General features: G+C 34.3%; 1 protein-coding gene across 1 annotated transcript in view; it reads left to right on the top strand.

Annotated features, from left to right (window-relative positions):
* Positions 1 to 706: 706 nt before the first annotated feature.
* The window catches only part of LOC136844071 (MAP7 domain-containing protein 1-like), a 24,808-nt gene continuing 5,912 nt past the window's right edge, over positions 707 to 19,602 (top strand). The window contains exons 1-3 of the mRNA XM_067113086.1: positions 707 to 829; positions 1,716 to 2,006; positions 2,137 to 2,298. Of these exons, the coding sequence (XP_066969187.1) occupies positions 707 to 829; positions 1,716 to 2,006; positions 2,137 to 2,298 (576 nt within the window). The remainder of the gene's footprint in view (positions 830 to 1,715; positions 2,007 to 2,136; positions 2,299 to 19,602) is intronic.

Raw genomic sequence — 19,602 nt, 5'->3', positions numbered from 1 at the left:
AGGGTCACGCCCATATAAGCATTATCTCAAGATGTCTACGACATCCAGAGCCCAGCAAAATGAGGACTTCAAGTTCTACATGTCCACTGGAAAGGACATGGGACTGTCAGGACAACCCCTGAGGGACTGGGGTCTAAGAGAGAGTAGACCCAAGGCAGAAAGAATAGCCTGGGAGAAACGAGAAGAGGCCGAGCAACAGGAGAAAGAGAAAGAAAGAATAGCGCAGGAGAAACGAGAAGAGGCAGAGCGACAGGAGAAAGAGAAAGAATGACAGGAGAAAGAGAAAGAACAGCAGGAGAGGGAGAAAGAAAGAGTTCATCAGCTTGCAATGGTGGCTCAAGGCGTGCACAACACTTCAATGCCCTCTCCACATTCAACCATCAGCAGTGTAGGCTATTTCATAAGAAAATGGGACGAAGCCGAGCCTGAAGCCTTGCTCGACCATATTGAAAATGTTCTGACGACCTATCAGACCTCTACTGAAGAAGTGTCTCTGATCCTGGGACGGCACCTTGAAGGGAAAGGTGCCATTGCCTTCAATGCTCTCCCTCCTGAAGATCAAGATCTCTTGCCCTTGTCCGCCAAGCCATTATAAAAGCTTTTGAAATAACTCCCAATCATTGGAGGAAAGGTGGAGAAATATGCCCAAAGAATCAGGCCAAACCTTGTCTGAGTGGATCTTCAAAAAGACCCAGGCCTTAAAACGATGGCTAGAATCTCTAAAAGCCACTATGTGGAGGACATCCTCGAACTCTTCCAGCTCAAGGACTTCTTATTTTATGCTACACCAGCTCTCATCATCCATCTATGTGACAAGGCTCCTAAGACAGTAGACAAGTGCTGTCACTAGGCTGACACCTGGGACACCAATCATCCTCATCTTAGTTCCCATGGAAGAAAATTATATCCTTCTTCACCTGCCTCAGCCAACTCTCAGCAACCCCTCAAACATGGGCAAGCCCCAAAGAAACCAGTGCATGGATATTGCAAGAGAATAGGGCACCCCACTGAACAGTGCCGTTTCAAAGCTGAGGCTCAGCCAGAAAATCCTTCTAAATCCTCAAATGGGGCAATGCCCCAACGAGCCCCATCTCGCTCTTAGACAGAAAGTAAAGGGCCTGTTCCCTCCAATGGGGCAGTGCCAAGCAAAGATTATAGCAGGAGTTATTGCCCCACTTGCAAAGTTTATGGGCACTCTGCCCAGTGGGCAAAATGCCCTAATAAATCAAGTACACCTGCCAATTCTTTGGCAGTTACAAATTCTAAGTCTTTGGGCCCTCCAGCCAAAGGTCCCATATATGTGGCACCTCCTCGAGGTAGCTACCCGCATGCCAGGTCAAGGCATTTGATGACTCTGGTGCACAAATTTCCTTCATAAGGAAGGACAAGGTTCCCCATGGAGCTGACATTAACAGACATAAACTCATCACAATTCAGGGTATCAGTCAATTTAAAATGATACTTCATACTGTTAAGTTGAGAGTCATGAGACCTCATAAATCCAAAATCTGCAACCTTGCCATAGCAAGCTACATTCATGGAGGTTATGACCTCCTCCTGGGACAAGACTTCCAGTCTCCATCAAAAATACAACAATCTGGGTTTCCATCCCCTCAAGTTAATAATTAGGGGTGAGTAATTCTCAAGAGCCTCCATTCATTCCACTGCCAGTGCCACCTGAGTATTCTGTGCAGTGGGCACCTCCTTCCACGCAGATTTCAAACCCCAGTCCTGTGTCAGGCCCTGCCCCAGTGCCAGTGCCAAGGCACCCAATCAATCTCCATGCTGGAGATTCCAAAATTGACTCTCAATCTTTGCCAGTGCCACTCGAGTGCACTGAGCAGTGCCAACCTCCAGTCTTCCCAAACGGCAAGCAATCTCCAAATCCTGCACCAGTGCCTGGCCCTGCCTCAGTGCTAGTGCCAGAGCACACCCCAGATCTCCATTCGAGAGATCCCACTTTGGATCCCCTCTCTTCGTCCAGCTTGGCTCCGCTACCAGTGCTGGTAAGAGGTGGATTCTTCTGACCACAGCAGAAGCTCACTCAAAGGTGCGGCCTCACAACCCATACTTGAGCTGGTCATTGCAACCTGTGAGCCTCCCATACCCTCCAGAATATTTTCCTCCCTTTCCCAGTCCTCTGCAGACACGAGTGTGAGTAAGAATTCTGCCACACCTCAACTGGCCGATGAACTCATGCAACTGCAACGACTTGGGGCAGAGCCTTTAAAAAATGCCCCTGCTCCGGCCATCAAAGAAGCCGACCCGGGTGGCACTAAGTTGTCCTCCTCAGACTTGGTTTGACTGGTTCCCCTACCCAGGAAAACCATCAACCTAAAACAGGTCCATGAAAAAAAATCATGGACGTAGATGGCTCCAGATCGCCAAAAGAGAGACGCTGAGCTCCTTTGGCACTAGGTAAAATATCATGGCAACACCCAACAAAACCCATGAATACTTTCAGTGTATTGCCTCCTCAAGGTATATTAACAGCATGAACTTGTGACTAAAAGCTTTACTAATAAGCACAGAAGTATTCTGAGGATAAAAATATTAACCTCATGATGATAGTAGGTTCAATTGTATTTCCAATTAAGTAGTAATCTAGCTATTTTATATTCATTAAATGCCACTTATTATAATTTCTTAGAAAGTAAAATTATTACTGTTGCCAGCAGCTTAAATTAATCCTGCAAAGTAGAGTAAAAGTCATAGGTGATGTCTTTTGTTTATAATTGACTATGATGTTTAGCAGAAATATTATATTTTAGACTAATATACCCCAAAGGTTGTAAAGAGAGAAATTATTGCCATTTCAACCCAACTAAGGGTGTAAATGTCATCAAGGTGGGGGAGGTATTAAGAATATTCCCTCTTACGCCATCTTTCATGTAACAATTCAAAGTAAAAAGGACTAAGTAATTCAATAAATTCAATTCAGTATGATTCACTGTAAGCAAATTCGCCTCTAAAACCTTTCTCACCACTGCCTTTGGGGGGGAAACCACTTTAAGCCCTTTCTTGTCCAAAGTGCTGTTGGAAATCCCTTAATTCCAGGTGCGGACCCGACCAGAGCTAATTGTTGCCCGAGGCAGGTCAGCTGGCAGGCTGAACACGTGAGTTCTGCCACTTTGAAATCAGAGCCATGCTACCTGCATTTCCATATGGGCAGAGTGATTACAAAGCCATCCAGGAGGAGAAAGACATAACTCCCAAAGCTATAAAGGGTCTTGGAGAGAGAAGCTTGGTCTCAGAATTGACGGCAACTGCCACAGAAACCAGAGCTCCGTCCCTTGCTCCATTAAACTGCCTATTTTCGACATGTGGCTGGCAGCATCCAAAAGTAACTTTTGTTGTGAATTAATTCACTTGCCCTCCCCTCGCTGACCCTCGTAAGAAGAGAACTTCAGCTCCTGAAGAAAGGTAAAGTACTAGGATTTAAGGTTTTCCATCAGCCACATTCGCTATTCTCCTCCAACTAAGTTCCTTTCTTTTCCTAGTGCAATATACTTACAGTGGGACCTGTATTGCTTTATATTTTGTGCTGTTAAATTTGCAAAGCATTTACGAGAAGTGTAACATAAGCGTTTGATGTTTGAGTCACTGGAATCGAGTTCAGTCTAAGCATCCTCTACGCAATTCCTCAGTTCCTTCAATACAGTGCTAGTTTCTGCTGAGTAACCGTAAGTATTTCGATTGCAGATTAGGGGTATTCATCTGTGGATCTGCATATCATCTTGTGTGTGTGGCGGCCCTCGCTACTTCATTATCAACAACTTTTGAAGCAGGAAACCCAATATACTCCCTCCAGGAAATTCCACGTCATTTGCTCTCGCCTCATTAACCCATAATTAAGCTACCATTCTTCTGACGTTTTTCTTTTGTAAATATAATGAATTACGTTAAACCCCAGAGTTTAGCCTATCTAATCACTCTCCTCTTGAAGTAGGCCTTCAGGCATATTTCGCTGTTTGTAATTTTAGCTGTCCCCAGGGCCAGAAACCAGATTTTCGTGGTAATTAAGGTAAGTTGCGTATCATCCTGGTACACTCCATTTATCTAGCAAGGCCCCAGCTTTAAAATTACAACAATATATATGTATATATGTATATGCATATAAATATATATATATGTGTGTGTGCGTGTATGCATTATGCAGATGTGCCACAGGGAAAATGAAGCGCCTGGTATAAATCCTGGCTAGTTTCCCCTTTAGTTTTCTAAGGCATTTTCAAAGAGACTGACGGGACATTTAGAAGATCTGATGTCTCAACTGACGGTGAAATCGATCAGGACTTACACCCAACGTTTCATTTTTCCCCGTGGCACACCCTTTGAAGTGATGCTGAAAGACTGTAAGCATTCTTTCAGAATCAAATGATTTCAAATAGAGTAGATTCTGGCAATAAGGCCGAATGCGTTTTCCCTAACGCGATTGCTCCGAGTTACCACCTGTTTTATTTACAATTAATGTCATCGTCATTGCTCATGTTATAAAATAGCTTTTTTAAGTTCTCATTTGTGGATCGTTTAATTCTTTGTTTCTCTTCATATCGCCTGTATATATTTATATACGTATATGTCTGTATAAAGATAGATAGATAGATAGGTAGATAGATATATGTGTATATAATATTATGTGCTTTAAACTTTATAACAGCATAAAAAAAATTACTATCACCTAGAAGTTTGGCGTCATCATAGTCAAAGATGGCTATTCTTGGCCGAGCAGGGATATGCCGCTGTGGTAGGCTATTCATTCACTGATGGCTTATATGAAAATTCAATATTTTTAATCCGTTAGTATCCTTCTTATATAAGACTCCTTTCCAACTGACAACTTTCCATTTGCTAAATCTTCAGAGATGTGAATAAAACTTAAGTTGTTTTTCAGAAGTTGTATTTTAATAGAGATCTTTCACATTTACAATTGATCCCTGATCCCCTTTACCTGCCGAGAACAGCCACATTCGCTGAACACCAGCCCCAATATACAGTAATTGTCCCTCGCTGTCGAACTTTTCAGTTCCTTTATTCCTCACAACATTGGACTGTGGAACAGCCTCCCGGAGGATGTCGTGCAAATGGAACTTCAAAAGTTCAAGCGAAGGTGCAATGCATTACTACCCTAATACTATTCTCCTTGCATTTTAATACATTGTTGTCTATTTGTTAATTTATCTTTTTTTTTAATAAGTGGGATCTCTTCTTTCAGTATTTCCCATTACCTCCTCTTATTTCTTCTTAATGAACACCATATTCTTTGGAAGCTTGAATAGGTTTCATCTTCTGAATAATAATAATAATAATAATAATAATAATAATAATAATAATAATAATAATAATAATAATAATAATAATAATAATCCCTTATCGCTGGCAGTGATCTACTGTATGTGAACACAGACTGACCACAGAAACGTTTGAAATCAAAGGTCATAATGTGGTGCATCTTATTCTTGACTGCTTTCAGCCCTCATTGTGGCACACTACCTCTTGCAAAAACTTTTAAGGTTTTTTGCAGTTTCTCGGACTTTTCTTCTTTCAGTTAGGCTCAAAGATCCTCCGTTATCATTTTAGTTAATATTTATTAATAGTCTAGTTTCTTGGTTTAATATAATTTGCTCTTTTCATTTCTATTTGATAATTAATTAATTACTCCTCCATTTCTTCCGTACTGGGATGCTTCCATTATTGAGGCCCCTTGACTTACAGCATCTTACTTCTCCAAACAAGGTTGCTGCTTGGCTTATAATAATAATAATAATAATAATAATAATAATAACAATGATGATGATGATATTGATGATAAATTAGTCCTCCAGCTCTTGATAGCATATTGTTTTACGAAGGATGATAGATTACCTTTCAGTATATTTTGCTTCAAATTCTTTTTAGGTTGCTGTTTTGTAAGACATTTATTCAACGAAGATTTACGCATTATATGTATATATATATATATATATATATATATATATATATATATATATATATATATATATATATATATATATATATATATATATATATATTATATATATATATATATAACTATATATATACATATATGTGTGTGTGCATTTATATATACAATGGAAATTGTTGAACAGGCCTCTCACAAACACACACACATATGTGTGGATGTGTGTGTGTATTTATATTATATACATATATTTATATATGCATGCGTATGTATGGATGTATTTGTTACATGAAGACTTAGAGGAATTTATTTCTGGTGATGATAGAAATTCATTTCTCGCTATAATGTGCTTCGGATTCCACAATAAGCTGTAGGTCCCGTTGCTAAGTAACCAACTGGTTCTTAGCCACGCTAAAAAGTCTAATCCTACGGGCCAGCCCTAGGAGAGCTGTTAATCAGATCGGTGGTCTGGTAAAACTAAGGTATACTTTTTTTACATATATATAAATATATATATATATATATATATATATATATATATATATATACTGTATATGAATATATATATATATATATATATATATATATATATATATATATATATATATATATATATATATATATATATATATATATATATATAATACATGAGCATATTCTACAATTCTCGTTGCTTCTTTTCGGTCTGTGGTTTCATATTTTGGAGCTAAATATTTACACATGAACTTTGAATTTCATGTTTCATGACACACGATACAAGAGAGAAATTTAAAGCGTAGAATGTTTCTTTGTTGAATTTTTCATGGTTCTCTTAATCCATTGCGTGCATCATATATAGCATAATTATGCAGAATTTCGCAGGGAGCACAATACCTGGTAGTTATTACAGAAAAGCAAATCACCTAAGGTGCTTGCAGAGAAGATGTTCTGCCACAATTAGGAATCATGCATTTTTGCCCTTCTTTTCCTGCCTGATATGTTTGCAGTTGCTTGTAAAAACTAGCATTTACAGACTTGTACTAAACTATTTTTTTTTACTCAGATATACTGTATATGTTTGTGTGTATGTTCATATATATATATATATATATATATATATATATATATATATATATATATATATATATATATATATATATATATATATATAGTATAGGACATGAACAAATATCAGAAAATTTGTATAAAAGAAACAGTAATTAAAGAACTTGCTTGAATCTTATTCTCTCTTTATTAACTTTCTCTCATAGGAGTTTTCATATTCCTACGGCAATGCGTATATCGTACGTAATGTATGACCAGCCAGAGAGAGAGAGAGAGAGAGAGAGAGAGAGAGAGAGAGAGAGAGAGAGAGAGAGAGAGAGAGAGAGAGAGAGAGAGAGAGAGAGAATTTAAAAGATTTCTTTCTGTTTGTAGGGTGAGAATCCTGTTATACTACGCCATTTTATGTCTAAATTATTTTTTTTAATCAACAAAGAAAGTCCCATTGAAGATATTTATAACCTTTTTCTTTCCTTATGGTATGTCACAGATATATCACAAGTAAAAAACAAAACAGAGTATAAATTCTCTCTCTCTCTCTCTCTCTCTCTCTCTCTCTCTCTCTCTCTCTCTCTCTCTCTCTCTCTCTCTCTCTCTCTCTCTCGTTGGGCATACATGAGCAGAGACGTCTGTCTTTCAATGTATCTTTAGTATCTTTCACTTGTTATAAATATAAAGCATTTCCAAAATCCAGCATCAAAACTGGTTTGCCCCCTTTTAATATTTCTGTGATTTATGGAATGGGAGGCTAGAGTCAAAAAAACTCCAAAGTGCATTGTATAAACATTGAGAGCAAGATTTTAAACCCATACTGTACAACAAATGTCACAGCATTTCTTCATTGCATAATTCTTCATAATTTATTATCATAATTTTTTTTTTAACATTCAAAGACTATTTGCAGTAACTCAGTCTTTTGTTTTATTTTTTTTTATCACTCTTGGTATTAAGCATCTCGGTCTACATATTCGCGAACTAATTATCACACATTACTTATCTCCCCTGCCTAAAACAATTCTGCATCCTTCTTAGTTTTCTGCAAAGAAAACTACTGTGCCGGCTCTGTCTGTCCGTCCGCACTTTCTTCTGTCCGTACTTTTTCTGTCCGCCATCAGATCTTAAAAAGTACTGAGGCTAGAAGACTGCAAATTCCTATGTTGATCATCCACCTTACAATCATCAAACATACCAAATTGCAGCCCTCTAGCCTCAGTAGTTTTTATTTTATTCAAGGTTAAAGTTAGCCATAATCGTGCGTCTGGCAACGATATGGGCCAGGCCACCACCGGGCCAGGGTTAAAATTTCATGGGCCGCGGCTCATACAGCATTATACCGAGACCACCGACAGATAGATCTATTTTCGGTGGCCTTGATTATACGATGTACAGAAAACTCGACTGCGCCAAAGAAACTTCGGTGCATTTTTTACTTGTTTATTACTTGGAACCGATTCAATCACTCTTGCTCTCAGAGCTCACTGTGACCCTTTTCCTTCCAGTCCAGACCTCTTTGCTTTGCACCATCTCAGTATTTAGATAAGCCTCTTTGAACACTTCAAAACTCACTGAATTAAAGGAAGTACTGGTGGTACGAGTTGCAACAAATATTTGCTGGTGTATTAAGCAGGTGGACATAATGCAGGGGTCTTCAAATGTGTTTTGTGTTTATATATTTCCTGTTCAAAACTGTTCTACAGATATCAGCGGTAAAAGCATAAAAGGCCTCTTCTTAAAGGCATTGCTTGCATTTCCTTTTCATAGTGAAGCGTCTGTTGTCACCAAAATCGCCGCATCAGATTATGATTGAACAATACTGGAAACACGAGTGAGGAGGTTTGAGTACAATTTCCGAAGAGTTATTACCTTGTCTCTCTCTTCACGTGAGTGCTTACTTTCCTTGTAAGATGCAGCTCGCCCAACAACACCTCCGGTCTAAATATTTTGCTTCTAATGTTTCATTGCTGGTAGAGAAGAGCCTTTAAAACTGCATACTTCGCTTGGAATGTTTTACCCTCTAGTTTTATGAAATGATCTTAAAATCAAATGCTGGCCCTCTGAACATTTCTTTGTTTTTTCTATCGTCTTTTTGTTTCAACTCAACTCTTTTCAGCTCAGCTCTTGCCGTCTGCCTTTAATGAAGGTAAAAAGAAAGGATAATAGAAATAATAACGACATTTTAGATAAAAATATAAACAAACAATTTAACAGTCAAACATTTCCTGTTTTATGTACATTTCAAATGCACAAACATTTTAGTGACCTAAACATTCAGCTTCACCCATCAGAGCATGAATTCTATCAGTGATTATCATTCTGTGCTCTCCCTTGCCATTTGCATCTAAAAGGAATCGGAGAGGATTCCCTCAATTCATTCTCGTGAAGACAATCTTCGGGAGTTCAAGAAAAGTGAGATTCAGTTCCTTTGGCTGATATTCAATCATAAGCTGATTTCATTCAGCTGACACAAATATTCAGGCCAAACACACGATGTTTGCTTGTGCCTAAGTCTATGTAATTTTTTGTGTGCTTTATAAGCTATTTAAAGCTTTGAAAACATATTAAGAGTTGTTTTCAGGTTACATCAAACGAAAACATATACTTCTTGAAATAAAATCACATGAACACTTTTTCTGACACCTTCCAGCGCCGTTGTCAAACCTTTCGCCATTCTGTCAATAACTGGTTCTTTCCCACAAATGATTTCAGGAAGTAAAGTAAATTAGTTTTTCCGAAGCATATTTACTTGATTGATTTTCAATCGGTATTTTTCTCTTATTTTACACACATACATATACGTACATCGTCTTGCGTAATTTTTATAAATAAAATATAATCATTATCTATCAGGTCATATGTATCATCATCTATAAAAACGTAATATTTCATCAAAATTAGCTTCGACGCATGACGGTCGCATAACCAAAGCGATGAGATTATTTATAGCTCATTCTAGCGAGAGAGAGAGAGAGAGAGAGAGAGCAGCCCTCCCGCTGTGGGGGGTCCTTCATGCTTCGTCTCCAATACCTCATTTAGGATGGAATTATGCTCATGTCCTCATAAAAGTATCACCTCTCCTAATTAAAATACATTTCCTGTTCTCCTGTGGCAGGAAAGGACAAACATTTTGAAGATTCTTTCAGTCAGTATGTATATATATATATATATATATATATATATATATATATATATATATATATATATATATATATATATATATATATATATAAATATATATATATATATATATATATATATATATATATATATATATATATATATATATATATATATATATATATATATATATATATATATATATATATATATATATATATATATTTATATATATATATATATATATATTTATTTATATATATATATATATATATGTATATATATACATACATATATATATATATATATATATATATATATGAACCTAATCAACACATGAGAACGTGTTTAACAGAAATAAATTTCTGACTGACATCATTATCAAACCCCAGTCTCTCAAAAAATGGGCAGGGCACTACCAACTGACCCACACAAAGCATAAAATAAGTTTGAACCTTAGTGGGTCAGCTGGCAGCGCCCTGGCCTTTCATTTGAGAGACTGGAGTTTGATCCCAATGTGAGTCAGAAATCTCTTATATGAAATGCGTATTGATTAGTTCCATCATACTCACCCTGAAGTCGAATGAGATGCTACCAACTGGGTTTACTGGTTGGTCAGGATGTTGTGTAAAACTCGCTGGTATGTTAAGCAGCAGCTTATATATATATATATATATATATATATATATATATATATATATATATATATATATATATATATATATATATATATATATATATATATATATATATATATATATATATATATATATATATATATATATATATATATATATATATATATATATATATATATATATATATATATATATATATATATATATATATATATATATATATATATATATATATATATATATATATATATATATATATATATATATATATATATATATATATATATATATATATATATATATATATATATATATCATGCATGTTTTCCCCCTTTTGGAACTTGCTTTAGAAGGGTTAGACTTCAATTCCTTAGCAAGTCTCTCAGAATAAGGTTGTTAGCCCGAGGCCCTTCTCGTCCCCAGTTGCTACCCTCCACAGTCGTCTAACTAACAGGCTTGTAATTCACTTCATACAATAAAAAAAGGCACAATAGGATTTAATGAAACTGACCTAGAACTTAGACTCATATATATATATATATATATATGATATATGATATATATATATATATATATATATATATATATATATATATATATATATATATAGTCACTAAGTGTACCAAGTACCTGGTTACCACACAACTAGTCACAAAATCCAAAAATTTACCTCACTTCAGCCAGATACATGAACCCTCATAACAATAAAATTATGACTGAACACTCTAAAGGTAACAGTGATCCCTTAAAACTTGCTTATCACTTGAAAAGTCAAATTAAGTTTATCAAGTTATGTGTGAGGTATTGAGATATATTAGATAAAAAAAGGGCATCACTCCATCAAACTACTATAATCGTTTCCCTGGTCTTCATTCACTTCCATTTATGGGAGGAGAACAAAACATGTCCATCACTTACCTTGTGCATACACAAATAACCCTATTCACTGGCGGTTAAAAATGAAACACTGTTTTTAAAACTTTAAACACAAAAATTTATTTCTAACCTCAAAAGTTATACTCAGAATTCACAATCTGAAAAAATTTACCATTACTTGAAAACAACCATTCTTAAACAAGATTAATTCACAAAACTTTAATTTATCAAGAAATTACGTTAACTAAGCAAAATTCAGACCATTAAGATTTGCTCAAGATTTGAAAAAAAATCTTAACAAATGTAAATCAAACCAAGTATGCAATGTTAAAGTATCAACATATGTAAAATATTAAGTAAATAAATGTTAACCCTTTCATATCTGTATAGTTATCACATCACTGAGGGCACATGAGCCCCGATGTGTCTGGGAGCGCTCGACAGTGAGAAAAAATAATTATTTCGAAAATTCAGCAAAAATAGAAATTTTATGCCAACAACGTTCATTTTGCTGTCCTTTTTTTCTAAATGTTTATATTTTATGGTGGAATAGTCAGAATAAGAGTCCCAGCCCTCTAAATACAAAAAAATGCGAGTTATTTCACGAAAAAAAAAATCTTTACTTATTTTTATATTTTCGTTCGTAACCCAAAACCTATGAATGTCAGGCGAATTAATTATTTTTTATGAGAAAGCCAACAAAATTCTCTAAATATCGACATATAAAAGAATGGAAAACGAATAAGTCCAGCTGGTGAAAAAATTGATAGAAAAAAGGGCAAGAAACAGAGCGCTCTGCCCGGCGTATGGTGAGAATTATCGCTAGAAAAAAGCTTTTTTTAAAGAGCCCTATCTCGGTTATTTTTCATAGAAATTACTTTGTAAGTATACGAAAATGTAGAGGAAAAGTTGAAGAATAATGTGAGAGTCAAGAAAAATGGCTTTGGTAAGGGCAACAGTTTCATTTTGACGTTATAAATTGATTGAAACGAAAAAAAATGTTACCGTTGTCAACATTATCGTTCGTAGCTAAAAAGCTATAACAGTTAGGCGAATGGATTATTTTTTATGAGAACGCCAACAAAATTCCCTATATATTGATATATAAAACAATGAAAAACGAATAAGTCCAGGTGGTGAAAAAATTGATAGAAAAGAGGGTAAGAACCAGAGCGATTTGCCCGGCGTATGGTGAGAATTATCGCTAGAAAAAAGTTTTTTTTGAAGAGCCCTATCTCGGTTATTTTTCATAGAAATCACTTTGTAAATATACGAAAATGTAGAGGAAAAGTTGTAGAATAATTTGAGAGTCAAGAAAAATGGCTTTGGTAACGGCAACAGTTTCATTTTGACGTTATAAATTGATTGAAACGAAAAAAAATGTTACCGTTGTCAACATTATCGTTCGTAGCTCAAAAGCTATAACAGTTAGGCGAATGAATAATTTTTTATGAGAAAGCCAATATAATTCCCTAAATATTGACATATAAAAAATGGAAAACGAATAAGTCCAGTTGGTGAAAAAAATTGATAGAAAAGAGGGTGAGAAACAGAGCGCTCTGCCCGGCCTATGGTGAGAATTATCGCTAGAAAATTTTTTTTTTTTAAGAGCCCTATCTCGGTTATTTTTCATAGAAATTACTTTGTAAATATACGAAAAAGTAGAGGAAAAGTTGAAGAATAAATGGAAAGTCAAGAAAAATGGCTTTGGTAACGGCAACAGTTTCATTTTGACGTTATAAATTGATCGAAACGAAAAAAAAGTTACCGTTGTCAACATTATCGTTCGTAGCTCAAAAACTATAACAGTTAGGCGAATGAATTATTTTTTATGAGAAAGCCAAGAAAATTCTCTAAATATCGACATATAAAACAATGAAAAACGAATAAGTCCAGTTGGTGAAAAATTGATAGAAAAGTGGGTAAGAAACAGAGCGCGCCGCCAGGCATACGGTGAGAATTATCGCTAGACATTTTTTTTTAAGAGCCCTACCTCGGATTTTTTCATAGAAATTACTTTGTAAATATACAAAAATGTAGAGGAAAGGTTGAGGAATAAAGTGAGAGTCAAGAAAAATGGCTTTGGTAAGAGCAACAGTTTCATTTTGACGTTATAAGCTGTTCGAAACGAAAAAAAAAAGTTACCATTGTCAACATTATCATTCGTAGCTCAAAAGCTATAACAGTTAGGTGAATGAATTATTTTTTATGAGAAAGCCAACAAAATTCTCTAAATATCGATATATATGATAATGAAAAATGAGATTCAGAGCCCTGCCTAAAATCCAGACGTCTCTTATGTGATGCACTAACGAATTTCCGCTAGTTTTACCGTAAAAACTTTGCGAAAGCATGTTGGAAACTGTTCTCGATTGACGTCGCTGTATGTAAACAGCCACACGTGTTTACCCAACCTCGTACGCATGGTCTCTGACAGAAGTGTGGCCTGCCAGGCCTGCGTGGGTGCGATCAGCTGATGTCATTGTGAGAATTTTACTACACCATGGATTTGCGAATGCACAGTAGAGGAACTAAAAAATTTATAGAAAATAGAGGATACCAAACAGAGTGTTTCCAATAATGTAATCCTACATTTTATAAAAAAAAAATGTAAGATACGAGAGAGAAACGTGCGTAGGATCAGCTGATTTCATTGTGAGAAATTTACTATGCCAGGGAATTGCTCATGCGCAGTATAGGGACTGCTTGCCTGGCGTATCGATGCCTGAGTTACACGGTCCAAGGTATGCTTTAGCCTATGGAAACCACCAACTGTCCGAAAATAAAAAAAATTTACCCCTACCACACGTACGAAAAATGTCGGTATAAATTTTACGTAAAATTACATCAGTCAGAAAAGAAGGGGGTTAGGGGGTTGTTGCGTAATATGACGTCAATTGGACAGGAAAGGGTTAAATCACCAACACAAAAGTTTGGGTAACACTATGAAACTACAAATACAAGAACATACAAAAATTGCAAAATCAAGAACACACAAAAATACAAAAACAAGAACGTACAAAAAATGCAGAAAAGATTTATCAACAGTAATTTCACTAAGTCAAAATCTGTCTGATACTCTTATTTTACCATGGTAAAAATAAGTAAAAACCACTTTACCTTTTACAAGTTTCTAAACACTTTTACAAAACTCTTACTGCAGCTCAAAACACTATTTTCATATGGCACCGCTCCACTAACAGTTTCCAAAAATCAGATTTTAACTTATATGTCTGGAGTGTGACCACAAATTTTACTCTCTTCTGAAGAAAGAGGGGATAAGAGAGAAAGAGAGAGAGAGAGAGAGAGAGAGAGAGAGAGAGAGAGAGAGAGAGAGAGAGAGAGAGAGAGAGAGAGAGAGACCAACTTAACTCTACCAAGTCTCTGTCTGAACTAATCAGCTTCTCAAAACTCTACTATGAGAATGAATCTGTGTTGCCAGTTAGGCATTTTTGGAAATGGGTCACTCTGGAAGAAAACAGGAATAAACAGTTTCTTCCTCTGGAGAAGGGAAAATAAACAAGATCATTTTTTCCCTGGCTCCAAAAAGCTATATAGGCCTGTCCTCTTATCTGTATAATTGGCAGGGATTCCCTATCTGCACACTTGTCCAAACAGAAAAGGCTTTAGCTGACAACTTAAGTGGTTTAGGGTCTCTCTTGCATAAAGGATTTCCTGTGGTCACCCACTTGACACCTGAACAAACATTCAGCCATGAACACAAGAGCCTAACAGGAAAATGTATCTTATCGCCAGTCAACTAATCCTTTTAGATCTGAGTCCTGATATTACACATGGTACATGACAAATACAACAGAGAATATACCAAAAGTACAAAAACATATTAATATTATAGAAAACATACATATCATAAGACATATCATTATAATATATGTATATATAATTTATATATATATATATATATATATATATATATATATATATATATATATATATATATATATATACATACATATATAATATATATATATATATATATATATATATATATATATATATATATATATATATATATATATATATATATATATATATATATATATACATGATTAAACATATGTAAATATTTATATATATACCATATATATATATATATATATATATATATATATATATATATATATATATATATATATATATATATATATATATATATATATATATACATATTCTTATATATTATTTCAGTCATATTGACGCGTGATTTGTTTATCGCACATCTCCACAGGTTAAAAATTAAGAGGCTGGTGTAGGTCCTGACCGGTTTTGACCTTATTTCCAAGCCATTAACGAAGGACTGAGTCATAGTAGTAGAAATCACAGTGAATGTGCTTTGGGTATAATAGCCTCCAACAGTTGGTTTGTTCGTCTGTATTTTCCCCCTAGCATATATATTTTGATTTCTTCCAAAACTAAGGTATACTTACTTATTTTCTTCCACTGTGTATCAGTCCTTCGTAAATGGCTTAGAAATAAAGCCGAAACCGGTCAGGACCTGTGCCATTCTCATGTGTATACTGTATATATATATAGGCCTATTCATATATATATATATATATATATATATATATATATATATATATATATATATAATTATATACATACTTGTAGGCGTCCGGAGAAAGGCACTACTGTATACAATTTAGGTTTTATTGCTAAGGCCGACGTTTCACAACTACTTTGTTGCATCCCCAATGCCATAAATAGTATACAGCGAGTTTACTCTTCAATAATAATATATATATATATATATATATATATATATATATATATATATATATATATATATATATATATATATATATATACTAAAAGGACCTCATTCAAACTGGATGGTATCTGCAAGGTTTTTATTCAGAAAAAGTTACAAGCTTTCTTGGACAAACAGTCCACATAGTACATGATAATGTGGACTGTTTGTCCAAGAAAGCGTGTAACTTTTTCTGAATAAAAAGCTCCTTTAGATACCATCCAGTTTGAATGAGGTCCTTTCAGTAATTCTACTAATGCACAGAACAATTGTGTATGTGATAAAGTTAATATATATATATATATATATATATATATATATATATATATATATATATATATATATATATATATGTATATATATATATATATATAGATAGATAGATAAATAGATAAAATAAATTAAAATCTTAAGAAAAAAATTCTAATGCCCCTTATGCATTTAGAATATTATTGTTCAAAATATGGGTCTTACTTCATCTACTGTTATAATTAAAGTCATAACCTTTGTTGCGTCTTCAGTAATATGTAGTCTTTTCTAATTTCTTTTCTTTTCTTCAGATGCATTACTCCATATTTAATTTTCAGCACCTGTAACTAAAGTGTAATACTTTTTCGACCAATCAAAACTTGACGGGAAACATCGACACCTTTTGTGACGCTGTGGCAAGGGGAAGGTTCTCACCACTTTCTGCCATTTAACCTCTGGGCTATCAGATCATCGACAGGTGACACATTAACCCAACAACAGTAAGTAAGAATAAATAGAAATAAATATAGCCCTCATGAAACCTTGTTAAAATATTCATCACTTAGTTCACATTGTCAGAATTTTACGCCATGGTAAAAATGGGGTCACTGTGTTTTTGCATTCCTTCTAAAACCCCCTGAGGGTTCGTCGGCCCCAGATTGACCACCTGCCTTCAGTCATTTCTGTTTAAATCTGCTGCAATTTGCCTGCCGTGAGGTTTGACCTTACTTCCACTGAACTAGAGTCTCTCTCTCTCTCTCTCTCTCTCTCTCTCTCTCTCTCTCTCTCTCTCTCTCTCTCTCTCTCTCAAACTAAAAAAAAACAGGATCCATCTGTGGTTTTCCCTGCTTTACTGCGAAACATCTTTGACGCTTTCTTTTCTTGTCTTTCTGTAAAATGAATTCTGCATTACTCAAGGATGCTGTGGTAGACAGCAGTTCATTAGGAATCCTATCAGGAAATCTATCGATATGTTAATTGATGTGATATCCTTGATGGTTCAGTTCCTTTTTAATCACATTGCAGAGCCATTTCTAGAAGAAAGGATTGTACGCAGTTCATAGGAAACTCTCGATGTATATTCGTGTTCCTGTTAGAATTTACATATATATATATATATATATATATATATATATATATATATATATATATATATATATATATATATATATATATATATATATATATATATATATGTATGTATATATATATATATATATATATATATATATATATATATATATATATATATATATATATATATATATACATATATATATATATATATATATATATATATATATATATATATATATATATATATATATACATATATATATGTATATATATATATATATACATATATACATATATATATGTATGTATGTATGTATGTATATATATACATATATATATATATATACATATATGCATTACATATATATATATATATATATATATATATATATATATATATATATGTATATATATACATATATATATACATACTAATATATATATACATATATATATACATACTCGTATATATATACATATATATATATATAGAGAGAGAGAGAGAGAGAGAGAGAGAGAGAGAGAGAGAGAGAGAGAGAGAGAGAGAGATGGATGTGTGTATGCGTCACTGTACAGTGTTACGAGATCTGTGGTTATCGGTTAATGAAATTTGTTCACTCTTAAAGCATACAAAACACAGAATAATCTAATTAAAATAAAGGTAAAAGGAAAGGTTACAAGCAGAATTTTGCCAGAAGGCAGCTCCATTACTAGAGGATTCCATCTTAGTCTCCTTGCGATACGTGACGAGGTTGACTGGCGGGAAAGATCACAAAAAAATATTTCCTGACAAACTTCAAGTCTGCTTGAAGATACAAATCTTTTTCGATGGAATTCCGCATGCAGTCAAAATATACAACAAAAAGAAATATAGCTTCAGAAAAGCCCTCTGAATGATTTAGGAAGCAAAATAAATATAACAAAAAAAAAAATAAACGAAGACAGTTTTGCTGAGGCTGGTGAATGCCCTCCACTGAAGATCCACTGCCCATTTTCACTTATCACGGCGTCTGTTGAAGAAGACATGGCAGAGAGTAGATAATTAGAGTAAAATGCACATTGAAATAGCAGAGAGAAATAAAAAAAACACTTGTCGGTGATTCCCTAAGTCACGTTCTTATTTTCCGCAGAACTGATAAGGCACTGGGTGTCAAAGACTCTGGTCACCACGTTTCCCATATTATCATCTCACACTGGTGACTGCGCTAGCCTCTTTGAAACTCACTGCCACTCACACCAACCTCCTATGGCATGTTGCATCCTAAGGAAGTTCTCGTTAAGTTATGGTAAGCGGCAACATTAACCAGGATTGAATGCTCCATTGTAGGATCGAAGACTTTTTGAATATCAGAGGATGTAACCTCAATTATGTGTTCACATTCCATTCTTCTTCTGAATTATTAATACAGCATAGCCGTGTTACTAAGGATTAAGATCTGGTTGGAGTCACGATACTGGCAACCTATAAACACAGGACAGTCACTTCCATTAGCAACTAAATCTAGTTAATGAAAGCGGTCTGTAATGGGAAGGATCCCCAGCACTTTTCGCAAAATGAATAACTATGGCATCGAAGTATTTATCTGTCATTTTCAAAAACTACTGCAAAAGTAGATTGTAACAAATTTGAATGACTAAAGTTAAGTACCTAAAAACAATGTATTTCTTGATCAGTTTGCATAAACATTTAATATTGTAAATATCAAAGATTCCGTAACACAACACAGTAGTAACCTAAGGATTACAAACTAATATAGTATTCAGTTTCACTTTAGTTTTAAGAAACTCAAGGTATTTTATAAAAATTAACTTGATAATCATTGTAAGCTAAGAATTCGTACAAACAAGCAGAGCACCCATCTCTACATATTAGCGTTAAAACACATACACGTATTGTGTGTACATTCTTATGG

This window comes from Macrobrachium rosenbergii, chromosome 12 (assembly GCF_040412425.1).
Source record: "Macrobrachium rosenbergii isolate ZJJX-2024 chromosome 12, ASM4041242v1, whole genome shotgun sequence".
Taxonomy (NCBI): domain Eukaryota; kingdom Metazoa; phylum Arthropoda; class Malacostraca; order Decapoda; family Palaemonidae; genus Macrobrachium; species Macrobrachium rosenbergii.
The sequence above is the reverse complement of the archived record's forward strand: the minus strand, read 5'-3'. Positions and strand labels throughout refer to the sequence as shown.